The sequence below is a fragment of the Callorhinchus milii genome, unplaced genomic scaffold, assembly GCF_018977255.1.
Source record: "Callorhinchus milii isolate IMCB2004 unplaced genomic scaffold, IMCB_Cmil_1.0 Scaffold1, whole genome shotgun sequence".
Lineage (NCBI taxonomy): Eukaryota > Metazoa > Chordata > Chondrichthyes > Chimaeriformes > Callorhinchidae > Callorhinchus > Callorhinchus milii.
The window spans coordinates 72,572,488-72,597,337 of record NW_024704742.1 but is presented as its reverse complement, the minus strand read 5'-3'; the positions used below and the strand labels follow the sequence as shown (position 1 = coordinate 72,597,337).

The 24,850-nt window shown below is 41.5% G+C and overlaps 1 protein-coding gene across 1 annotated transcript in view; it reads left to right on the top strand.

The window, feature by feature from the left end:
- Positions 1–24,850, top strand: part of LOC103177620 (serine/threonine-protein phosphatase 2B catalytic subunit alpha isoform) — a gene marked incomplete at its 5' end in the record, with an annotated part of 123,867 nt that overhangs the window by 32,887 nt on the left and 66,130 nt on the right. Inside the window, 4 exons of the mRNA XM_042344241.1 lie at positions 8,497–8,621; positions 12,081–12,192; positions 16,943–17,088; positions 22,653–22,792. Coding sequence (XP_042200175.1) covers positions 8,497–8,621; positions 12,081–12,192; positions 16,943–17,088; positions 22,653–22,792 — 523 coding nt within the window. The remainder of the gene's footprint in view (positions 1–8,496; positions 8,622–12,080; positions 12,193–16,942; positions 17,089–22,652; positions 22,793–24,850) is intronic.

The window sequence follows — 24,850 nt, the reverse complement described above, 5'->3', positions numbered from 1 at the left end:
CTGTTCAGGTGGATACATATAATAAATACAAGCTTACAGCTCTGGTATAAATAGAGGCTTCAAGTAACTTCATACTTAGTGACTCATTACAGTATTCTGAAGACATAAATGTACTAGATCACATGACATTATTTGAAGAGAGAAGGCATTTTCTCCCTGGCCATAGATAAAATGAAGTCATTCACTTCCTGAGTGTTTGTGAGACATTTCTATGAAATTGGCTGCTGCCTTTGCATACAATCACACAGTTAGCACACATAACAGTAATTATTGCAAAGTACTTTGAGACATTTTGACACTATAGGTGCTGTATTAAATGCAGGGAATATAAAATACAAGGATTAAGTCTGTGTGTGTGTGTAATATGCATATTAAATGTATTTAAACAAACTTTTAGTATAGTGACAGTATATCTATCTATCTTCTATCTATCTTCTTCTATCTATCTATCTTCTATATATATATATACTAATAAAATGACAATGTCTGTCTGCGCTTCAAGAAGGATCTCAATAACCAATTGACGTAGAGGCATGATTTATACCTGATAGGTCTTGCCTCTTGGAGTGACATGGGCATATTTGTTTTCGGGTATCTCCTATCGTTCATGAGTCATTTTCAGTTTTGCGTTTTTCACTGCAGTTACACCTGGTGGCCGCCAAGTCAAAGTGACCTGTGACATCGTGAGTCACAGAGCACCTACGTATGTACGCACACAATGCAGTTACACCTGGTGGCCGAGCCGACTGACTGTGGCACTGTGACATCCTGCGTCACTGATCACACACATAGCCAAGCGCTAGGAACAAAATAAAGAACACAGACGAAGCTAAGCCGCAGCAACAACTTCAAAATTACATTTTTAAAGTGACAAGTCCTCCAATCCTTGCATTTGATATAGCGCTTTTCACGTCAGGAGGATGTCCCAAAGCGCTTCACAGAACACATTGTAAAGTGAATTGACTGTATATTTGTGGGTGAACGCAGCAGCCAATTGCGCACAGCAATGCCCCACAAACAGTCGTACATTGAAAATGACCAATTTATTATTGTTTTTGGTGGGATTATTATTAGGCGTGTAGAGTAAGGAAACTTGCCCAAGGTTTCGCCCTGTCTGGAATTGAACTCAGGTCTCTTGTTTGCAAAGCGAGTGCTCTAACCACTGAGCTACAGGAGTATAGATAGAGATGAAATGTCTGTCCGTGTGTCTGTCTGTGTGTCACTCTACATTCCATATTGGATCCTTTGGTTGCAAGCAAAGCTGCAATAGGTACAGCCAGTATACCAGAATCGACACTAATTTATTATCTCTTCCTTTTGCTTCCCTCAGGAAAAAAGGATCTCATGTAACTTGGAGTGTCATTGCATTTAGTACTGTACGTCTTTATTTCTCTTAGGCAGTCTGATCTCTAATACTATAATACTGTATTGAGTCACTAAGTATGAAGCTACCTGAAGTGCCTATTTACACCCGAGCTGTAAGCTTGTATTTATTGTGAACAGCTGCTGTTCTCATTAACGCTCCCTAATATCAACAGGATTTATTTTTCTTCCTCTGGTCTTACTTCAGAGAAAAAGAATCACTTTCCAAATGGCACATTTCCAGATTACTATACATGTAGGTTCCCGTCAGTCTGGTCTCGGAGTCTAAACACATCTACTGTTTTTGCTGCATGGCTTGCTGCAGTCAATGCTAACTGCAGACGTGTCAGGAAATTGCCCCCTCCTGATGGATGGACCTGGAAGAGGAGCAAGGACTCCAAAGAGAGTGGCTCATGTTTCCATTTTACACGATCTGAAAACTTTAAAAAATTTGAAAGCACACAATATGGGGGAATGCTCAGAAATGTGAACAGTACCTATTGTACGTCTAACTTGGTAAAGAGCCTTACTTCAGGTTTTGATTATGTTTTACTTAAAGAAAGCAAGGAAAATAGAGCTCAGTTTAAGGTAGCAGTCAGCCTCCGGTTATAAATGTTTCACTAATACAGTACTTGGCTCACTGCTTCTGACAGGCACGATGCAAAGTTTTCACTGTTGCTATACATGAATGAATGAAGGAACATTTATTTACCTGTCCTGCAAATCCAAGTTATTTAGAGCCAATCTGATTTTACAGAATCCAAACCAATAAGTCAAGAGTGTTGCTCTGGAGCATTCCATCACCAATGTGCGGGATACCAGAGTATGGCTGATGGAATTCCTTGGTCATCTTTCAGTGCTCTTTCTGGGGGACAGGGATACAACTTGCTTTCTTCATATGGGAAATCATGGTTTAGAACAGGGATGGCTAATTTGCAGTCCCCAAGTTGTTTATGTCTGCTCTAAAACATCCAACCCTCCAAACTCCAAAGCGTGCATCCTGTAAAGCACTTTTAGATGTTTAAGTAGGTGAAACTATAGTGCAATTACAGCAGTAGCAGTTGTGGAGCAGCCCAGTCTAGAGGTGATTCTTGGAATGACAGTGCTGTTCTCATATGGTCATGGTGGTACCTGTCAGCAACGTTTTCAACTTTTTAAAGAGCTTGTTACAGAGTAGGAAAGTGTTTGGCACATTTGACGAGAGCACAGCCAGGGTTCAGAACACTTGGCGAGAGAGTTTTGTTCAGTAAATTATTGAAACGTACAATCTATTAAACAGGCTAGTGTTCCTCTTTAAATCTCTCATTCATGATCTCGTTTCTGTACGGAAGACAAAGCAGACTTGCTGCTGGTGGATTTCCATTAATTTACTTGCTTCATGGCAGATTGTACTACAATGGAAATTCAGCTTAATTTTATCAGTTGCTTGCTCCTGTTTGGAAAATGACTACTCCCTCTGAGGGGATGTGCCCGAGGACTGGTCCATTGCCTTATAGAGTACTTGGCACATTTTAGGCTTGGTTTTAACATGTGATAACTGCAGTATTTTGTAGCATGGTGTTAATTTTATAATAATAATCCATGCATTTGATATAGCTCCGTATCACATGGTTAACATGGTTGAAACGTCTCAAAGAGCTTCAGAGAATATATATTGTTTCCTCCCCCCCACCCCGTTAGTTTTAGAAATATCTGGCAATTCATGACTGCAGCTTCAAAGTCTTCAGGACTATGATGAGGTAATGTAGTGGGGACTTCGGGTATATGGTGAATTAATGTCAATACAACAAGTTGCATTTATACAGCACCGTGATGTGGATAGCATCTGAGTTAAAAGCTGTAAATCAACTGTGCGGGGAGCCCCCAAACGCACCCAAAACTGACTGAAGGTACAGAAGAACCCTCGAGATATAACCAAAGAGCGTCCCAAAAATATATGTACAGCAAACATGTGAGCGTACGGTGCACATTGGGCGCCTTCCGAAAGCGGAAAGTACGCCTTATCAGGGTGTGTGCAGGCGCTCACGTGGATGTGGTGTACGCAGGGGCGACTCCTGACTGTGTTAAAGGGAGCGTCCCAAAAAACGTGTGCACAGCCTGTGTGGGGGGAAGGAATGTACCATAAACAACGGAATGTATTTTGCATCTGGAGACGAGGGAAAAATTGTAACAGAAGATGTTGTGTTTTGTTTTGGATTTCTGTTGTACTAAATACTATATTTATACATAAATATATATTTTAAAAAATAAAAGAAAGGCCAACCTTTATGGTTAGCCAACAACATAAATGTTCTTGATTGAATATTTCTTGACTTGTGCCAAAAATCAAGAAATATTCTATCAAGAGAAACTGAAAACACATTACCCATCGAAAATGGACTTACCTAGATTCGTGCAAATGTTTGGGGGAAGGGGGAGTTTCTTGGCATCCCTGAGAGCCACTGGTTGGCCACCATTGCTGTATATATTTTGACACATTTGTGTATTTTCATGTACCCTGATATTATTTACAGTTTGATTTCACCCTATTCCAGCCCGTCCAATGGTCAATGTAATCGTGTGACTTGGTGCACATGTTCAAGCAGCAAAACTCAGCTCAGCCAAATCTTACACAATAAAGGGAGAACCTGGCAGCTTAGTGCATCTGCTTGTGAGATATCGTCAGGTCTCCTCCAGTCCACCTAGACTTGCTTCTAGTTGCCTGGAAGGGGATGTACCCAGACAAAGTCCAAGATTCTGACTTCCAACATTTTGTTTCCTTTCTCTCTTCTACCCCCCCCCCCTCCCCCCCGCTACCTAACAACTCCTGGAAAGTCTGCAGCTTCCAAGCGGCAGATCAGACACTGTTAACAGAGTGGAAGAGAGAAGCTCCACACTCTTGTTAAAAACATTTTTTTTAGTAGTCCTGTAGTAATTTGCATGAATAATTTCCTGGGAGTCCTCAGAACTGAGCAACAACAGAGTGAATAGTTCTATGTATCCTAGAGTTAGGATAATGCATAATGAAAGAGAAGTGTTCCAATGGCTGTACAGTACATTACCTTGATGTTTTCCTCCTCATTGATCGTACCACGTACTGACAGTTTGTAATTTTAACAAATCAGTTCTTATTAGCTCTTTATCGCACAATTGAGGAGGACCATATGTTTGTTGCTTTATTGTCCTTCGATGTCAATCTTTTGACACTTTCCTGCCAGAATGCTGATGTGCCTTAGCAACACTTCTCGCTTGTTAGTTGCTCAACGACATTCCCTGTCGAGGAAGGAAATTAACTGTTGGCAGAGAGATGTTGACAGAATTATTTGTTCTTCCCACTTAATAATAATAATAATCCTTGCATTTGTTATAGCGCTTTTCACGTCTTCTAGACGTCCCAAAGCGCTTCACAGAATATACTGTAAAGTGAATTGACTGTATATTTGTGGGCGAACGCGGCAGCCAATTGCGCACAGCAATGTCCCACAAACAGCCGTAGATTGAAAATGACCAATTTATTACTGTTTTTTGTTTTGGAGGGATTATTATTAGGCGTGTGGAGTAAGGAAACTTGCCCAAGGTTTCGCCCTCTGCCTGGGATTGAACTCAGGTCTCTCACTTGCAAAGGATAACTTAGGATAACAAACACATTTCGCTTAGGTTTACAATGTAGATTGATGCACGTTTCATTGCAAACAAAACTGGACCTTGAACAAATGTCTGTATCTTGTATTGAATGCAGTTTGAAAATCCTGAGCCCAAATAGATTGAGGACATTCAAGTATATTTTGGCACACAGTTGAATATTGTTGAATTTATTTAATCTGATGAAGAGATCCATGAAATGGCATTGATAAATATTGGGATATAATTTTCTTTATGTTCACTCACCTGTCCTGTAACATTTGCTTTATGAAACATGATACAGATTTCCTGCATGTTATAAGTTCAACACTGGGATTTCATTCCAGTGATTTAAAGTGCTAATAGAAATTAAAATCCCATTCAGTGCTTTCATATAATCGTGGACCCGTAAAATTGATATTGTTTAAATCGCTTTAAACACCAAAGAAGAATCCTTTCTGCCACAGCTCATTCCTGACACCCGCTGGTGCTCTTTCCAGTTCTATATTGATATATTGTTCCAATTCAGATCCAAGACTCAGTATTGAGAAACGTTGCTAATTTAATGCAACTTCAGTGTTTGTTTATCTGACTCCATCCTTTACCAAAGCTGTGTTTGGTTCCCAGCCTATGATCCTCTCCTTCGCTGGACTTTTTACCCTGAGAGCTCTGAACACCTAAAGCTTCCAAGTTCTCATAAAATCACACTTTAGAGTATATCCTGTGAAGTCCTTTGAGACGTCATCTCGATGTGAAAGGCGCTCTACCATATTTAAGAATTTGTAATTATTATAATTCCTTGCTGGTATTGCTGATTTGAAAGTTGCTCATCTTGAAAGGGAAGGTGACAGGCAAAAAATTAAATTGCCTAACTCATTCCCAAGAGTACCTTACATGGAGCATTGTGTAGTTTAGTAAACTGCACCTTCTTAAAAATCTCCAATTATTCTTCAGCGATCTTTCTTCACATCAGAACTGTACAATGGTTGAACCTACAATGCTATCATGTAGCATGTACACAGTCCTCTCAGTTCCTGTCCATACATTGACTAAGGGAAGTTGGACTATTTCTTTGAGAAACTGAACTCAAACACATACAATTTGCCTTTCCTATGCTCTTAGTATCTGGGGGTTGTGGTGAACACCAATGTTTGTCTGTACACTCTCTGGAGGCACCACCCTGAAAACAGAGCAAGGGTATCCTGGTCATTCATGTCTCTCTTCAAGAATACAAGGTCCTGATGCAGGTTAATGTTGTGGCAGATAAGACCTGTGTTCAAACAGTTCTCCATTGTAGTTCTGATTTCCGAAGAATACAGTGGAGGAATTTCCTCTGGCCTACTTGTGAAGTCTAAGAACAAACAATGAGGTGGATTTGTGGTAAATAAGAAGGGATGAAGGTGGAGGTAGTGCCTGCCTACACTGACCTGTCGCTGAGCATCCTCATGGTGGAGTCAGTTTCGAGACAGGACTGTTTGCCACAGCTTCTCACATGAGGATGTGGACAAAGCATCTGACGCTGAGTAAGCCTGATATTTGAACACACACTCATATATCCAGGCATTGAAATCCACCTTGATTGGTTTGTAGAGAGGTAACTCTCTTCAAATGGCTTCAAGGTAACTTGTTTGACAATGGAATGTCAGAATCGAGCCACCCTCTGTGGCAATCTTGGTCATCTCGTCGGTTTCACCCATAAAACAGTCAATTCACTTTACAGTATATTCTGTGAAGTGCTTTGAGATGCCTAGAAGACGTGGTAATGCGCTATATCAAATACAAGGATTATTATTATTATCTGGTTCCTTGAGCTAGAAGGGTCCTCAATATCCCTGGGCATTTGAAACTGATCGGGTTGGAGCAAGCTCATCGGTGGGACTTGGAAGGGCAGACCAATCAATGGGGATAGGAATTCTCCTTACTCAGCTTCTGTTTACCCTGCAAGCGAAAGCCTCAATGGTAAGGTGGTCTTAATTAGACAAGCAGTGGGAAGCTTGCTAGATCTCAAAAGCAAGCGAAGCACTTTAATTTGGTTAAACCACAATAGTATCCCCAATGCACACTCTAAGGTCCTCAAGCCTCTTGAACCTGGCCTAATACTCTCTGGAATTTGGTAAGCTGGGTGTGTCCCTCCAGGGAGGGAGTGCACGTTCCAGACACAGGCAATGAGGCAACCCTTGTATGTAGTTGAAGTACCTGTATGAATCCTCAGTCTGGTTTGAATACTGAAGCATAATGATGGTTTCCATATGTGTCAGACATCTGGATGACAAAAAAAAAGTATGCATTCTTAAGACCACCACTTATAAGAATCTTTGCCTAGTTTTCTTGGGCCACAATTAATATGAAGACAAAGGCTTGATCCTTGTTTGGTACTTTTTTAAAATAAATAAGGAGTTTTGTTCCAGATGCTGAATGGTTATCAAATTATCGTTAAAAGTATGATTTTTTTTACTCTCAGTAGCTTAAACCAAACATGAATCAGGCTATTCATGGTGGATTTCAGTATTCAAAATAAACTGTGTACACTTTGGATTTCACATGAGGATGTTTTACAAGATTTTAATATCACCATTGCATTTAAGTCATCTTTGGTCACCAGTACTCTCCATTCCCTTCGGTTCCAACCCGAGCTCAGGTGGCAGCCCAGGATTGTTGAGCACCTTGAGATGTCAGAGAGTAATTATGATATCGCTTCAAACCCACCTCCCTGCTTTATCCCCATACCCCTTCATGTTCCTCTCTTTCATACGCTTGTTACACACTTGATGGGGTAAAAGCAAGATTATTTTCCTTAGGCATGAATAACAAGAAGATTCAGCAATATAGCATGAGGTGTAACATTTATTGGCACTGCAACATTGGTCTTGAACTCTTCAGTCATGCCAGCTGGATGTTAAAGCTGAATAGGTTGTGGGTTTTAAATTCCAACTTCAAATGACTAATTTGCTGGCTGAATTTAATTTGTTTAAATTACTGTCCTTATTCTTTGTCTTTCCCTCTCTCCCTTTCCTCCTTTATCCCCCTCTTTTTCCTCTTCTTCCCCACCCCATGTTTGAGGAGTTGAGCATGTCAGCTGCAATGCCTTGGCTGGAATTACTCTTAGGTTCAGACTAGGTGGAGTTTCAGGCCTCTGATGTCCAGCAGCACTTTTTAAAAAGGCTTATACATGTAGGAAATTCAAGTTGTCTATAGATCATATGCGATGCAAAGTGATTCAATTGTTCGGTTGCTAATAGAATCGCATTACTCTTGGAAACGAGAATTAACCACAACAACAAATTACATTTGTATAGCGCTTTTCACGACGGGAGGACAGTCAAGGATTTGCACTCGAGCTGGGGGTTTGGATCAGGAGAGGTGGAGAGACTGAAGGAGTGATTGAAAAGGAAGGTCTTGAAATAGGCTTTGAAGGAGACAAGGAAGTAGACAAGGCCAAGAGACTGTGGGGTGGAGTTGCAAAGGATGGAAAACTCAACAACAAATAAATGGTTTGAGTGAAGGCAGTAAACCCTTTTCTTGCTGTCTTTTCAGTGTGTGGTGACATCCATGGACAGTTCTTCGATCTGATGAAGCTGTTTGAAGTGGGCGGTTCACCAGCCTCCACCCGCTACCTCTTCCTTGGGGACTATGTGGACAGAGGGTACTTCAGCATTGAAGTAAGTATGATGAGTTTTCTCTATAAATATAGTCCCAGTTCTTGTAAACGTGCAAGAATAGCCCTAGCTTCCTGATTCTTTTGCTAAAAGAATAAATGTCCAACTGATGAGTGTGGATCACAAAACACTTCTGTTTTCTGCAAAAATGAGAACTTGTGGTTGCCTTTTTCCTGATGCCTTTTTCTTTTAAAAGCAGGAAGTTGGCGGTGACATCACTTGCTGCTTGGTGCATGCAAAGTCAATTGAGACCAAAAGGAACCAGAATTTGGCTATTTTGAATACAAGATTGGCCAGCATATAGGAGATAAGCAGGCTAATTGCACACTATGTGGATTGACCGCAGTCCACTTTCCAAGTAATAAGTGATTTATTGAGGCAGCTGGCCTGCACCATGCTTTGTAGCCGATCCCATTCAGATGGATGAGGCTTTGCTGGGGAGTGACTAGTGGAGTCTGTGTAGGTCTGCTTCGGCTATCCTGTTTACACTATTTGTAAAGAGCTTGGAGAAGTAATTTGCAGCCGCAATATAAAATGTGCTGATGGTACCAAACTATGTGGGCAGTTGATCAGTGCAAGTATTCAACAATCTACAGAAATGAAGTGGATGAATTGAAAAATAGCAATTGTATTTTTGATGTAGATAAGTGGAATGCAAATGGTCAACTTGAGGTTACCAACTTATCAAAATTGTACTTACCATATTTACTCACATCTGAGACACAAGGCTTTTATTAACATGCCTTCAACATTAGGGTGTGCCTTGGAATATGTGGTGACTTAGAATTACAGTGAACTTTTTCTTTCTCTCCAATATGCTATTAAAATCTCCCTGTGTCTTAGATTCAGGGATCCTTATCAAGTAATTTCAGTAGATTTAGGCCATGGAACTAAACAAGTAGCTCATAATGAACATCAATGTGTGTCTCTGAAGAGAGGACAGGGATTTTATAGAATTGCAAAGGATTACATAGATTCTTCATTCACTGAAACTATCCATTGGAAAATAAAAACCTAAATGGGGTAGAGGAGCAAAGAGATCTAGGGGTACACATACACAATTCACTAAAAGTAGCAACGTAGGTTAATAAGGCCTTAAGAAAGGCAAACCAGGCATTGGGGTTCATTTCTAGAGGGATAGAAATGAAAAGCAGGGAAGTTATGGTAAACTTCTACAGAACTTTGGTTTGACCACACTTAGAATACTGTGTGCGTTTCTGGTCCCCACATTATAGAAGGGATGTAGAGGCACTGGAAAGGGTGCAAAGGAGATTCACAAGGATGATCCCAGAACTGAAAGGTTATACCTATCAGGAAAGGCTGAACATGTTTGGATTATTTTCTCTTGAAAAGAGGAGGGTAAGGGGTGACCTGATAGAGGTGTTTAAAATTATGAAAGGTTTGATAGGGTAAGCATAGGGAAGTTGTTTCCACTTGTGAGGAGACCAAAACCAGGGGCCATCAATATAAAATAGTCACAAATAGATCAAATAGGGAAGTTAGAAGAAATTTCTTTACACAGAGAGTAGTGGGAATGTGGAACGTGCTACCACAAGGAGTTGTTGAGGCAGGACAGACCAGTCACTGGGGTCAGGGAATCATCCCATTCAGCTCCTGTTAACCCTGCAAGCCAAAGCCCTAATGGGTAGGGTGGTCCAGCTAGACAAACAGTGGGAAAGTTTGCCAGACAGCAATATCAATGGCAAGCTATGCAGTTTTAACTGGCAGTACCCCAACGCACACTTTGGGGTCCCCAAGCCTTGACTCTTGCCAATCTATGCCTGTTTACCTAATACCTAATGCAGGGAGAGAGTGTGTATTCCATTCCAACGATCTATCTCTGGAACTTCCATGTGTAGATGGGCTGCATGGAAATCTTAGCTTGGTTTGGATACTCTTAAGCATGGTGTCAGACACCTGGCTGACCCCAAAAAGTATAATCAAGCACTCTGAACATGAGGGTATTATAATTAGGTCCTTATAATTGAATAGAAATTAAAAAAAAATTTGTGGATGCTGGATATTCCCAAATGATGCTGACATCCAGCAGGTTAATCAGCGAATGAAAATAAAAATAAGTTAATGTTTGAGTTGTGACTGCAGCAGCCGGCATTGTGCCTGGGAAGTTGGGTGCGAGCAATCCCTTTTACAGGATGGAGATGGGCAAATGGAAACCAATCAGATCACAAACCATAGGAAGAAGTTACATTAATTTTTGGTTCAGCCACCTCTGTGTGAGTGTAGATAGTGGCTTTGAATGTTTGATGCTGAAAGGGATGAGCAGTGCAATGTCAGCAAGTTTTTTTTTATTTCAACTCAGACTGTGATCACAGAATTGGAGGAATTATGTGGAGATATGTGGAAGACATCTATCAAAACCAACTACATTCATGCTTAACAGTAACTTTCAAAGCCTTGAACCTATATTGCCTCAGATGTTGAAATGCTGTGTAGAGTGGAGTGAGTTTAGCACTGACGTGCGTGGGTAGATTAGACAGTGTAAGTAATGGTCAGGATTGAATAATGTTGTTTTGAATTACAGGAAGTTTGTTCACAAGATTATTTGGAGATGAAAAGAATGACTTTTCAAAAACTTATTTTGTTTAGTAACTCTCATCGGGCAATTGACTAGGGGGAGAGGAAACAAGACTGAGTAAATTCTGGAAAGTTGTACTTTTTTCCAAAAAATTTCTCCTGCACTTCGGGATGTCTCAACGACGTGATAACGCACTATATCAAATGCAAGGTCCTTGTTATTAAAGATCTTGTTAGTGAGAATCACCCCTCCCCTCCCCTCCCGTAGAATCCTGACGGTGAGTTATTGTTCCCTCCTTTGCTGTGTGTCCTGACAGTGATAGTGGTTTCTAATACTCGAGGGTAAGATCTGTAAAAATCTGGAATATGTTGTTAACATTCTAGGGGCTAAGAATTCCAGTTTATTTTCTCACTTGTCTCTTTCTCCAACTCATAGTTTATGTGAATTAAGCAATTATCTGAGCATGGTAGAACTGAGTGCAGATAGATTGGTGATAATTTACACTGAGCTTATTTGACATTGGATACGACATTAATATCCAAAGGTTATAACTGCATTCCTTTAAGAAACTGCATGGGTATCTCAGTAACTGGAAGTACATTGAATCTAGTCACGGGAACTCTGCCTCAATGGTAGATTGTGTAAGAAGCAAATAGTGCCAATCCAGAGTTCCCACTACCTGGTATGACATCCTCCCAGTTTCCTTATTTTAGGAATCCTATTTGAAAGATCTGCAGATTAAACCCATATCTAAATTTGCCAAAACTGATCCGGTTGATCTGTGAGAAATTGCAGTGATGAAATGTGATTCTCTCCCCACAAGTCACACTCGGATGGCCTCTCAGTTTGACTTACTGGTAATGAGTGTGCTTTGTTTCAAGTGATCCTCTGGTCGTTATCTCCTAACTCTTTCTTTTGTTTTCCAGTGTGTGTTGTACCTTTGGGCCTTGAAAATCTTGTATCCAAAAACCTTGTTTTTACTTCGTGGGAACCATGAATGTAGACATTTGACAGAGTATTTCACCTTTAAACAGGAATGTAAGTACGATTTGTATTTGGTTTCTGTGTGCGTTGAATGTTGTTGCTATCGTTGTGTTAGGCAGAATAAATGTGACAGTTCAGGGTGTCAAGTTGTGCTGTACTGTATATAAATAGGCTGAAGTTCCATTTGCCCCTATGTGGGGGCAGTGTTGGCAATGTGTGATTTATAATGGGGAATCCCATTAGCGTAGCAAACCGTTGATGAGTGGCTGATGCATGTATCGCCAAACAGAATTTCAGCTCAAATAACCATATGTTGCTAAATTCATTATCTGAAGCAGCTGACAAGAAGGTACCTGCTATCGTAAAACCACTCTTTAAAAAGTCCCAAGAGAATTGCTGAGTAACACTTACATCAGGTTACTGGGATTGATCGAATCCTCCGAGGCAGGCGACCCACTGAAGCAGCACATGGAAGAGCTCCTGTAGCACTATAAACATTTCACTCTGCACTCGATAACCCCACATTGATGCCTTGTCTGCGCTACAAGAGAACAAGCACAGAAGAAATTCACTGGACTTAACTGAAGAGAGTAATTAAACCTATTGAACAAAGATCAGAGAGGTGGGTGTGGGGGGATTCCTCTGTGGGATAGATCACAAGATGAATTCAGATTAAGTCCATGAAATCTCATCCTTCCAGAATACCCATTTATTGTCCTCCCATCACAGTATCAAACTGTTTTTTAAATGAGTTCCAGTGACTTGGTCTCAACCACCCTTACTGGCAACCTGTTCAAGTCGTTAATTACCCTCTGAATAAAGAAATGCTTCCTGGTGCCTGTTCCTGAAGTTGTCCTTTGCGACTCTAAATCTGTATCCTCTTCTTGTACAGTTTCAATGCAGCCAAAAATATTGTTCTGGATTTTGCACATAAGGTCTGAGTCATCCCCTTTCAACACTGAAGAGCCTTAGGTTGTCCAATTGGTGCTGATAGCTCATTTCTCAAACACAAACAACAGCAAATTACATGTCTAAACTGCCTTTCATGCCGGAGAACATCCCAAGACTCTGAAATAACTAACAATGGGGATCATTCTTGTTTTTCTCATCTGCAGTGTCTCTACAGTCTTGTAAACTTCATACAAATGCAACATTGCTTTGCCATTAATAATAATCCTTGCATTTGATATAGCGCTTTTCACGTCGTGAGGACGTCCCAAAGCGCTTCACAGAACACACTGTAAAGTGAATTGACTGTATATTTGTGGGCGAACGCGGCAGCCAATTGCGCACAGCAATGTCCCACAAACAGTCGTAGATTGAAAATGACCCATTTTTTATTATTGTTTTTGGTTTTTGGAGGGATTATTATTAGGCTCTGTGTGGAGTAAGGAAACTTGCCCAAGGTTTCGCCCTGCCTGGAATTGAACTCAGGTCTCTCACTTGCAAAGCGAGTGCTCTAACCACTGAGCTACAGGACTCCACTAAATCTACTGCACCCCAGAAGTTACGTGAATCACTCGACCTGGGCTCTGCTCACGCAATGTCCGGGAGATGGTTCCAGGAGACAGTTATCATATTGTCAGCAGCCTGACAATTACCTGGCTTCTCAGCCAGCAAGTGGTGCACAGGAACCTGCGGGCTGAGCAAATCCTGAAATTGCATACAAATAAAATATCCCAATGTAATCAGTGCTGCCACTTCTTCCACTACATGTGCTTCACAAAGGTGACTTGAGAAAACTTGTCAACTTGAGAATCCTGCAGTTTGATTAGATTTCAATGTCGCCTATGACACGGCAAAAGGTCATTGCACTGTCCAATTATCTTGTGCTTTGTGCCTCCAGTGCGCAACTGCTCTCAGGCCCCAACTACTGTTTGCAACCAGGCTTCCCAATCTTGACATTCCCGAATGGTTGAAATGCTTTTAAAGTGTTGTGGTGGCATATTCACCTAATACTGGAATATGAGGCTTGCGATGGTGAGGCCAGGCAGTCCATGAAACTTATCTGTATTACTGTCTGAAGTCTTCTGCAAGCAGATATAAATTTAATTTGGATGAAATAATAGCATCTAAATAATTGGAGCAGACGGTTTTGTTTTGGGCACTGGCTCCATCCTGAATATTTGCAATTTGAAAGAGAGAGAGCAAAATATCAATTTCTCTTGGCGGCTGCAGATATCGGAACGCTTCTCTAATGCCAGGACCACAGCGTAGAATGTGAATATTCCCTGTGTGGGATGTCCACCTTTGGTTTGGGCACTCCATTTGTGAGTGCAGGCAACATTGACCATTTCATTCCCTTTACCTAATTGGGGAGGGGGAATCACTGAGCTGAAAAGATGGGTCTTAAAGAGGACTTTAAAATGGGAGATGCGGAGGGACACCGGGATGGAGTTCTGTAGAGTGGGGACAAAATGGCTATCATCCTCCATCTTCAAACCTTCCCTTTTGCTATATCTGGGGCCACGGACATCGAGGAAGTGGCTGTCTACCTACAGGGCAAATCCCTCCCTCAACTATTGACTCAGTATTACCTGCTTTATTTGGGAGTTCTTTCACTTATCCATCACCATGTGGGGTAAACACAATTTTTTTTCTAATCCCAGTCCTCTTGTGTCTGCTGCATAAACACTATACAGTAGTTCTACATTTGCAAATCAAATTAAATAGCTTGGTTATAGGTCTAATTTGTTTATATTGCTCAGCTTTTCAAACACCTATGTTATGTTCCTTATTTTCTTTTATTCAATGAAAATTAAATTCATAGCTTATGAGGCATGAGGCCTTGAACCGTCCATTTTTTTGTTCTCCTGCTCGATTGGTTCCATTTATCAGTTTATATTTTTGCAATCTGAAATAATCCTGAGGTGACCCGCGGTGTTTATTTTGGGGGATATTAAGTTTTCCTGTTTAAATGCATAGAAGAGAACAAAGCAGTGAGCGAGCAAGAGAGTAATGGATGTGGCAACTCAGAGAACACATTGGAGCAAAAACTGTTCACGTCATAATGGAAGGGAAGGAAATTCAGTAATCCCCATTTTACCAGACGGAATTTGAACCTAGCAGGAATCGGCTCAAAAACAATTTTTTAAAAAAAAATCCCTGTGGCTGCTTGTAAACTCCTGTCAGACCACTCTCCTGACGCACACCAACGCCATGCTGAGCAGCCTTGCCATTGTAATTACACTTAGTCGGAAACTTCGGCTCGCAGAACCAACCGCCCCACCCTCCTCCCGAATTGGTCTGTCCAGCTGGGGAGGTGGAAGACATGAGAAAACAATAGATACAACAGAGTGAGATCAAGGGGCGCTGTGGGAACTGCACACAATCTGTGATTGTATCACAAATATGGAATATCCCTTTTGGTTTGAGTACTCGGATAGTGATATTCTAAAAATTTCCTCCTCCGGAGTTTATAATGAGCTCTGCATGGAGTACATGCTGGGTGGCAACATGCTGATCTCACACTTGTCTGCCCAGAGATGCTACAATTTCTGTGAGTAAGACATTCTACCCTCAGCCCCCACAAGAAACATTTATTTGCGAGATGTACTGTTTGCAGCAGTTATACAGCTTGTGTGTCGTGACTGGAAACCATGTACATTTTTCTTAAAAAGAACAGGAAAGATGAAAGTGCTTACATTAATTAACATGTGGATGCGAATGAATTAACTAAAAAGTAGAAAACAGAAGTCGTTGGGAACAATCAGCAGGTCAGGCAGTATGTATGGAAAAGGAAAGGTGAGTCAACATTTCAGGTCCACGACCCTTTGTCAGAATGGTCTGTCGAAGTTGAGTCCTGACGAAGGGTCGTGAACCCGAAATATTGACTCACTTTCCTTTCTCCATAGATGCTGCCTGATCTGCTGAGTGTTCCCACCATCTTCTGTTTTTGTTTCAGATTTCCAGCATCTGCAGTATTTTGCATTTTGTTTTAACTAAAAGGAATCTCACAAATACCTACCTACAATATGAATGGTCCTTGCACAATTGCAGCAATTTGTACAGCTACCAACCATTGTACATCGTGTACATTTAATCTGGTATCAAATAGGTAATGAAATAACTAGACGTTTCAATAGTCATCTGTTACTCTACCCGGTTAAACTAACTTTCAGTGCCACACAAAAAAGATTGGGCTGTTTATCACGTGCGCAGCCTCAGCATTGACTGCCTTGCTTATTTCTCCATTGAAAGTGGCTCAGTGGGTTGTGCAATGCCAATTGTCAGAGACACTCCAAAAATGCAGCGAGTAACAGGCAGAACAACTCTGATAAACTGCTGGGTTCGGCTGAATTTGCTCCAAAGTTCACAGCATTAAATGCTGAAATGAAGGAGTTCACATGTCCTCAGCAATTTTTCATTGTTGAAGATGTTGAAGCTATTGTTTGAAGACAATGAAGATTATTTATGGTGTCTGTTTTTTTTATTTGGGCACTCATACATCAACAACAACAACATCAAAATTATATTTATAGAGTGTCTTTCAAGTCGGAAGAACGTCCCAAAGCGCTGGTTTGGTTCAGCCACTGAAAGAATTATATTGTACTATTTGTGGTTGTTTCTCCTCACTATGCAGCTGCATATTTTGTCACTTGCACTGAATATTTGATAAAATACTGCACTTTGAAACCGAGCAACAAGAATTATGGGGTCCAACCTGCAGCAAATGTTAAGATCCAAAGTGCATGATCCAAAACAGTGTTGTTGAATTGCAATATTTGTGAATTATTTTTTGCTGAGCATGTATGGTTTCCTTCCTGAAATTTTGACAAAATGCATGTTTGTTTCTCTTCGAAAGGTAAAATTAAATATTCAGAACGAATATATGATGCGTGCATGGATGCCTTTGACTGCCTTCCATTGGCTGCACTGATGAACCAACAGTTCCTGTGTGTACATGGAGGCCTTTCTCCTGAGGTTAACACCTTAGATGATATCAAGAAAGTAAGTGTGGCTAGTGATTATCTCGTAGAAGATTGCCATGTCATTTATGAACATCTTGCATTAAAGGCTTCTTTTATGGCTTGTAATGATAATGTGTGTGATGACTGACTTCTTCAAAGTAATTGCTGTAAAGCTCTGCTTAATGTAATCGTGTGTAAAATGGAATAATGAACTTAGAATGATAAGGTAATCCTTGCATTCGATGCAGCACCTATAGCGTCTAAACATCTCAAAGTGTTTCACTGGGAATTGCTGTAAAGTAATTGTATTTGTAGGCGAACGCAGCAGCCAATTTGCACTGAGATGATTCCAGTGAAAACGCTGCAATCCAAGGTCAGAGTGAAATTTTCAGAGCAAGTCTCAACATGTTTCTGCAAATCTTCAGCAACGATTGTAACACTTTAAACAAAGTGGGTGAGAGTTTCTAGTTGTATCAGGAGCTTGCATGGAGCACCTCTGTTCCTGTAATGGGATTGGAACATTGTGGAAAAATTATTTGGGGTCTGGAATAGATGGGGAGGGGATCGGTGGGAGGGAGTGAGCGAATGGCCATCAATCAGGATGACATGTTCTTAGCCATCATAAACCATTCTCTGTAAGTGGTGGTGAAAATATTCATTGAGATTAAAATGGAACGGTAATGTTTCAACCTCTTTTTTCTCTCCCATTCAAATTAATAACAATAGGGTCTGAATATTGGGTCCATCATTGACTTCAGTCAGTGCCGGAGCTAAGGTTGAAGGATTGAAGAGGGTCGGAGTAAAGATTTGGCCAACTTGGCTCCACCCCTCTGTCTCCTCCTCCTCCTAACTCTGCCTCTGTTTCTAAGGAAACGGAGGTGGACCGGAGAGCTAATGCTTCGCGGCTGCACGCACAGCATAGCCTCGATGATGCCCTCCAATGCCACCCTGCCATTTGTGTCAGATTCAAAACAGCAACGCAATCGGGAATTTAAAAGTAAGTAAATTATTTGCAGTCAGTTTGGGATGACTGACATACAAAATTGACCAATCTCAAAATTAATTTTGGAAGGGGCGGCGGGGTTCATGAGCCCCCCCGCGACCCCTCACTGGCTCCACCACTGATCTCAGCGTTTATGTGTTGGAAATATGGATCTTTTTTAATTCCACCTAGATTCTGCTTTTAGCTAGATACATCTGTAACGGTACATCTGTATCTGAATGGTTAAACTTAGTCTGGTTAAAATAGACACATTAGTAACTGTAAAAAAAATAATTAAATTACCTGCAGCCTGTATTCTTTGACTAATTCCAGTCAAATGTTTTGTCCGATTTTCTGAAGATTAGTTATCCAGATGTACTGAAGACTGCAGGCTTTTTTTTACTTCAGAGCTTGTCCTACTTATTCATTGGTATATGTGTTGAGTGATGGTAATTCTTTGCCAGACTTGCAATCTGAAAAACCATCAATATTTATGAGTTTGTTTTATTTTGTGCAGATTTATTGAAGTTCTTTAGCGTGAATGAAGGTTTGAATTATTTAATATCTACAGTACGTTAACTGTTTAGATGGCTGTGCCTGAGATTTTTTTTGTTTCTGATGTCTCGTGACAAAAACCTACTTCATATGTCTTATGCAAAGAGTTAAACTGTAACAGAAGGCTGAGAAGTGTCTTTTATGCAGCTGGTTCTAAATTTATTGACATAAAAACAGAAGTGTACTGCAGGCATGTTGTTTGACCCTCAACTATTCTTTCTACCCCACATCCGTTCCATGACCTGCTCTGCCTTTCCCCACCTCCGCAACATCACCCGGCTTTGCCACTGTCTCACACACCAGGCCGCCGAGGCGCTCATACACGCATTCATAACATCTAGGCTCGATCATGCAAACTCCCTGCTTGTCGGCCTCCCCAGCTCCTCCCTCCATAGGCTGCAGATCATCCAGAACTCTGCAGCCCGTGACCTCTCCCACACCATGACCCCATCACCCCCATCCTCGCCTGACTCAGCTGGCTTCCCATCACACAGAGGATACAGTTCAAGATTCTGGTCCTCACCTTCAAAGCCCTCCAGGGGCTTTAGGCAGCTCTAGGCAGCATTTGGCAGTAGTCGGAATTAATTTGCCTTAATATTTTTGCAGTGCAAACATGCTTTTACTTTTATTTCAGTCTGGCAGAAATTATAATTAATAATGATTGTTCGTATATAATTTTGCAAAGCTGTCCATCCAGTTTCTAAGCTTTATCAGCGATTCATAATAATAATAATAATAATAATCCTTGCATTTGATATAGCGCTTTTCACGTCGGGAGGACGTCCCAAAGCGCTTCACAGAGCACACTGTAAAGTGAATTGACTGTATATTTGTGGGCAAACGCAGCAGCCAATTGCGCACAGCAATGTCCCACAAACAGTTGTAGATTGTAAATGACCAATTTTTATTATTGTTTTGGGTTTTGGAGGGATTATTATTAGGCGTGTGGAGTAAGGAAACTTGCCCAAGGTTTCGCCCTGCCTGGAATTGAACTCAGGTCTCTCGCTTGCAAAGCGAGTGCTCTAACCAGTGAGCTACAGGACTCCACATACATGATTGTTTGAATCCATTTCCCACCCATAAGTAGCTTTGAAATCCTCCCTTGTTTATAATGGAAAATCCTGACACTGCTGACGAGGAAGGTTAAGGCACAGTTTGTACCCATAAGAGTATCTCCATGTAATTATACACCCAGTCCTTAATCCCTCTGTAATATTTTGTTCGGTTTATGCCAGTTTGAGGTGTTGACAGCGCTCATGCTACAGACATTTAAGAGGACTTGGGAGGAGATAACAAAACATGCTATTTCTATTGATGTATTAGCAAACGTCTTAAAGTGTTTGCATGTGGCTTTTATAGAGATTAAAGAGTTAATGGCTGTCAGCAAACACAAACAATGATTTCTATAGTTCAGGGGTATTAGGTTATAAATAAGCTTTTAGTTTGTTTCTGGCACAAATGCAACAGACGTAATGCAAGTACCCTGAGCAGGGAGTTCTGACATGAAAAAACAGGATGTTGATCATAGCAAGTGCACAGGATCTAGTAAATGTATTAGTGTGTGATGTGCTATGTGTTGTGCACTGGGTGTGTCTGTCTTGTTTAATTGAATTTCCATGTTACTTTCCAGTCAACTCTGACCCTTGGGTTAGCTGGGTTGTACCTGCAATCACAGCAATCCATGCATTTGTGAAATAGGAGAAAACACGTTCCATCTGCATCTAGATTTATTCTACTGACTTAACATTTCAGAGCTCCCAGATTTTGTCACATTGTTGAATTCAATCTTAACTTTGAAGTCTCTGTTTTGTATTTCTCGACAGAAACTTACAGAAAACCGGCTTCCAAATTAAAACTGCCAAATCTGAATGTTCTGAAGTGCTAGGTCAGTCAAATAAATCTAAACCCTGTGGTGGACTTTCTACCCAACCTTAGGCTGCACATTGAGGTTCAGAATTGAAGGGCAGTGTTCTCAATCAAATAAGCAGGTAATCTTAGACTCTAGTTGTGTTGTGTTATTTCTATGTAATACAGTATGTCCAAATTGTATATGTTACTTACTGAACTTAAAGCAGTATAACTGGAAAAATAATTGGAAAAATTGGATTACTCCAACTCACTCCTCTCCGGTCTCCCCAGCTCCACAATTCATGAGATCCAGCTCACGAAAAACTCTGTCGCCCGCATACTGACCCGGACCAATCTCTGAACCCACATCTCACCAGTTCTGGCCCGGCTCCACAGGCTCCCCATCACCGGACGGAATGACTTCAAGATTCTCACACTTGTGCTCAAATCCATTCACTCCCTGACACCTCCCAACCTCTCCAATCTCCTCACCCCCCAATCCACCACCTGGCGCTTGCGCTTGACCGGCACCGGCCTACTGCTCGTCCCTTGCACCCTCCGCCCCACCTTCGGAGGTCACGCTTTCAGCCACTATGCCCGGAACTCTAAAACACTCTCCCTCAATCCCTCTATCTTGCCTCTCTCTTCCCTCTTTTAAGTCCCGCCTGAAAACTTTACTCTTCGACTGTGCTTATGACCACTTCCCCGCAGCTCGGAGTCAGGCTCCACCACTGTTAAGTGCTCTGAGATGCTACCCTGCGTGGAGGGGCTATATAAGTGCAAGTTGTTGTTGTTAGCATTAATGTGCTAATTTAAACTCTTTTTAAACTAGTGTGCAGTTCAACTCTTAATATATTACGCAATTTAATGCACATTAAATGAAACACTTGATGGGATCTTGTGTTCTTTATGGTGAGTTGGAGAGCAGTGTCTCTAATTAAAATTACTTGAAAATAGAAAACATTCTCTGACTGGAAGAATGCTATTTGTCTGCTCTTAAACTTTGGCAGGGCATTGCTTCCTTTAATGCTAGGACGCTCAAACATCAGGTTCGCTTTTATTGCAGCCGAGCCTGTGAATTTAAACATCTCAATATAAGCAGAACCATATGATAATGATGATGATTATTATTACATTATTACCGTGGGATTCATTCCTCCCTTCTTGATGGAATAAATAGAGCCTGGAAATTGACCTGAATGTCTGGCATCTCTGCTCCTATCCTTTGCCCCCATTCTGTCATTATTTAGGCAGCGGGTTGGCTCGATTCCAACATTCCATGCCTGGCAAGAAATCCTCCCACTCAGCTCCTGTTAACCATCAAGACATAGCCCTAACAGGTAGGGTGGTCCTAGCTGGACAAGGAGCGGGAAAGTTTGCCAGACAGCAATATCAATGGCAAGCTATGCGGGTTTAGCTGGTTGGACTCCAGCAGTTACCACAACATGCACTCTGGGGTCTCCAAGCCTTGGCTCTTGCCAACCTGTGCCTAGTACTTTTTGGAATTAGGTAAGCAGGATGAGTCCCTGGAGGGAGAGGGTGTGCATTCCATTCCAACAATCTATCTCTGGGATTTCTATGTGGAAGTGGGATGCAGGGAACTGTCGGAATCGAGCCAGCTCTCTGTGACGGTCTCAGTAGTCCAGTTCCTGAGTCTGAGCCAGCTCCTGAGTTCTTGAAATCTCAGTTTGGTTTGGATACTCTTAAGCATGGTGATGGATTTCCACATGTGTCAGACACCAGGCTGATCAAAAAAAATAATTAAGCAGAGCAGATCTGGGGAGAAAAACACTGTGACTGAGCGAATTGAATAATTTACTCAATTCTGAACTCTCTTAAATATTGCAGAAATGGAATAAATCTAGAGCAAGGTGGGCTTTCTCTGCATAGGACCACAAGTACCAGAAAATGGTCATGATCAAACCTTTTACACCTACAATATACACAGTTACTTCACTTTACAGTAACTCTTTTAGTAACTCCTCCTGATGTGAAAGGTGCTATATCAAATGCAAGGATTTATTTTATATTTTTACCGCAGGTTTCTTACAACAACACAATATTGAGAAGTTAATTTTTTTTAAAAAAAGCTTGTCACCAGTCAAACTAGAAATCTGATTCTTTTACCCTTGCCAAGTTGATGGTTTGATACGTTTATATAACTTGCTAGGAGGTTATGTACTGAGCTTTATTTTCTGTGTTTTCTCCCCTCTCTTTAGTTAGACAGATTCAAAGAACCACCTGCATATGGGCCTATGTGTGACCTACTCTGGTCAGACCCGCTAGAGGACTTTGGAAATGAAAAGTCTCAGGAACACTTCACTCACAATACAGTTCGAGGCTGCTCCTATTTCTACAGGTAAGGGAAAGACTTTATTTCAATGAAGAAATAAACGTTTCACAGTAGCTGCTGAATGGGCTACTGCATGACATGATTCCATACCAGTTGTGAACCCAGGCACACAAACGACTAGCAATGAGATGGCTAGTTGATATGCTGTTGGGATCATGGATGCTGTTGCAATAGTGTTGTGTGTTCTGGGTTTTTTATACAATTGATGAATTTTGGTTATGAAGAGAATTGTTTTGGGTTTCAAACCTATATAGCTTTCAGTGGATAGAAAGCAGTGCCCAGGAGCTTGTGTGACGCAGTCTAGCACTGGTAAAGCGTATGTTACTTGTACACTGATAACCTTGTAACACTAGATTGGCTTGGAGAGCTGTACTGTCTGAGTGAGATTTAAGGAACTTATGGGAGTTCTGCTCCAAGGGAGTGCTTTATTCTGTGAAGCGCTTTGAGACGTCTCGACTAGATGATAAGGTGCTATATCAAATGCAAGGATAATTATTATTATTTAGGGGCCTGGACGTAGGGGGCAGCAATAAGAGTTTTTCTCTGTAAGAAACAAAGTGGGGTCCAGTGGTGCTGTTGGATGCAACTGGGTAGTGACAAACTGCTGAAAGTTGTGACACTTATTGGAGGGAGTCAGCATTGAGTGCACATTGAGAGAGAACAAATGGAGGGGGTTCTTCCTGTTAGTAACTATTGGGTCTCTTGTATGACGGTTGTTGAGAGTACCCATTTGAAATGAGAAACCAAGTACCAGATACCAACATTAAGCAAATCACTTGTAAACCTGACAAACTGTAATTCTCTTTAGTATTCTTCTTTTACAATGACATTGTTCTCTCTAGCACTGTCAAACTACAATTTTATTCCCCAGCTGTTGTTGTTATTAACACCTTCTGTCTTGGTATGGAGGGGGCATGAACCTTACAGACTCCACCTTACCTTGCACACTCCACCTTGCTAAGCCAGTTCGGAACCTTGGCGTCTTGTTTAACCCTCAACTATCCCACATATCCCACATCCGTGCCATGACCCGCTCTGCCTTCCCCCACCTCCGTAACATCGCCCGGCTCCACCACTGTCTCACACCACAGGCCGATGAAACACTCAAACACATCTTCATAACATTGAAGCTCAACTATGCAAACTCATTGCTTGTCAGCCTCTCCAACTCCTCGTTTCATAGGCTGCAGAGTATCCAGAACTCTGCAGCCCGGGTCCTCTCCCACACTAGGCTCCGTGACCCTATCACCCCCATCCTCGCCAGACTCCACTGGCTTCCCATCGTACAGCGGATACCGTTCAAGATCCTGGTCCTCACCTTCAAAGACCTCCATGTTCTTGCTCCCCCCTACTTCTGCGACCTCCTAACCCCCTACCATTAGGGAGTGCTCAAGGATCAATGCTTGGACCTCAATTATTTATTGTCTAGATCAATGGTTTAAATGAGGAAATAGAACTTAACATATCTGAATTGAGGACGATACGAAGCTAGGTGGGAGAGTAAGCTGCGAGGATGACACAAGAAGAATGCAAAGGGAAATAGACAGGCTAGATAAGTGGGCAAGAAGGTGGCAGATGGAGTATAATGTGGGGAAGTGTGTAGTTATTCACCTAGATAGTTAAAATAGAAAAGTGGATTATTTTCTAGAGGGGGAGAGACTATGTAGTGTTAGTGTTCAGAGGGATTTGGGTGTCCTTGTACACCAGTCACAAAAAGTTAGTGATCAGGTACAGCAAGCAACTAGGAAGGCTAATGCCATGTGGCGTTCGTTGCAAAAGGGTTAGAATACAAGAGTAGGGAAGTCTTGCTGCAGTTGCATAAGGCCTTGGTGAGACCGCACCTGGAATATTGTGTGCAGTTGTGGTCTCCTTATTTAAGAAACGACATACTCGCCTTAGAGGGGGTGCAGCGTAGATTCACTAGGTTGGTTCCTGGGATGAGGGGGTTGACCTATGAGGATAGGTTGAGTAAACTAGGCCTATCTTCTCTAGAATATAGAAGAATTAGAGGTGATCTTATGGGAACCTTTAAGATTCTTAAGGGTCTTGACCGGGTAGATGCCG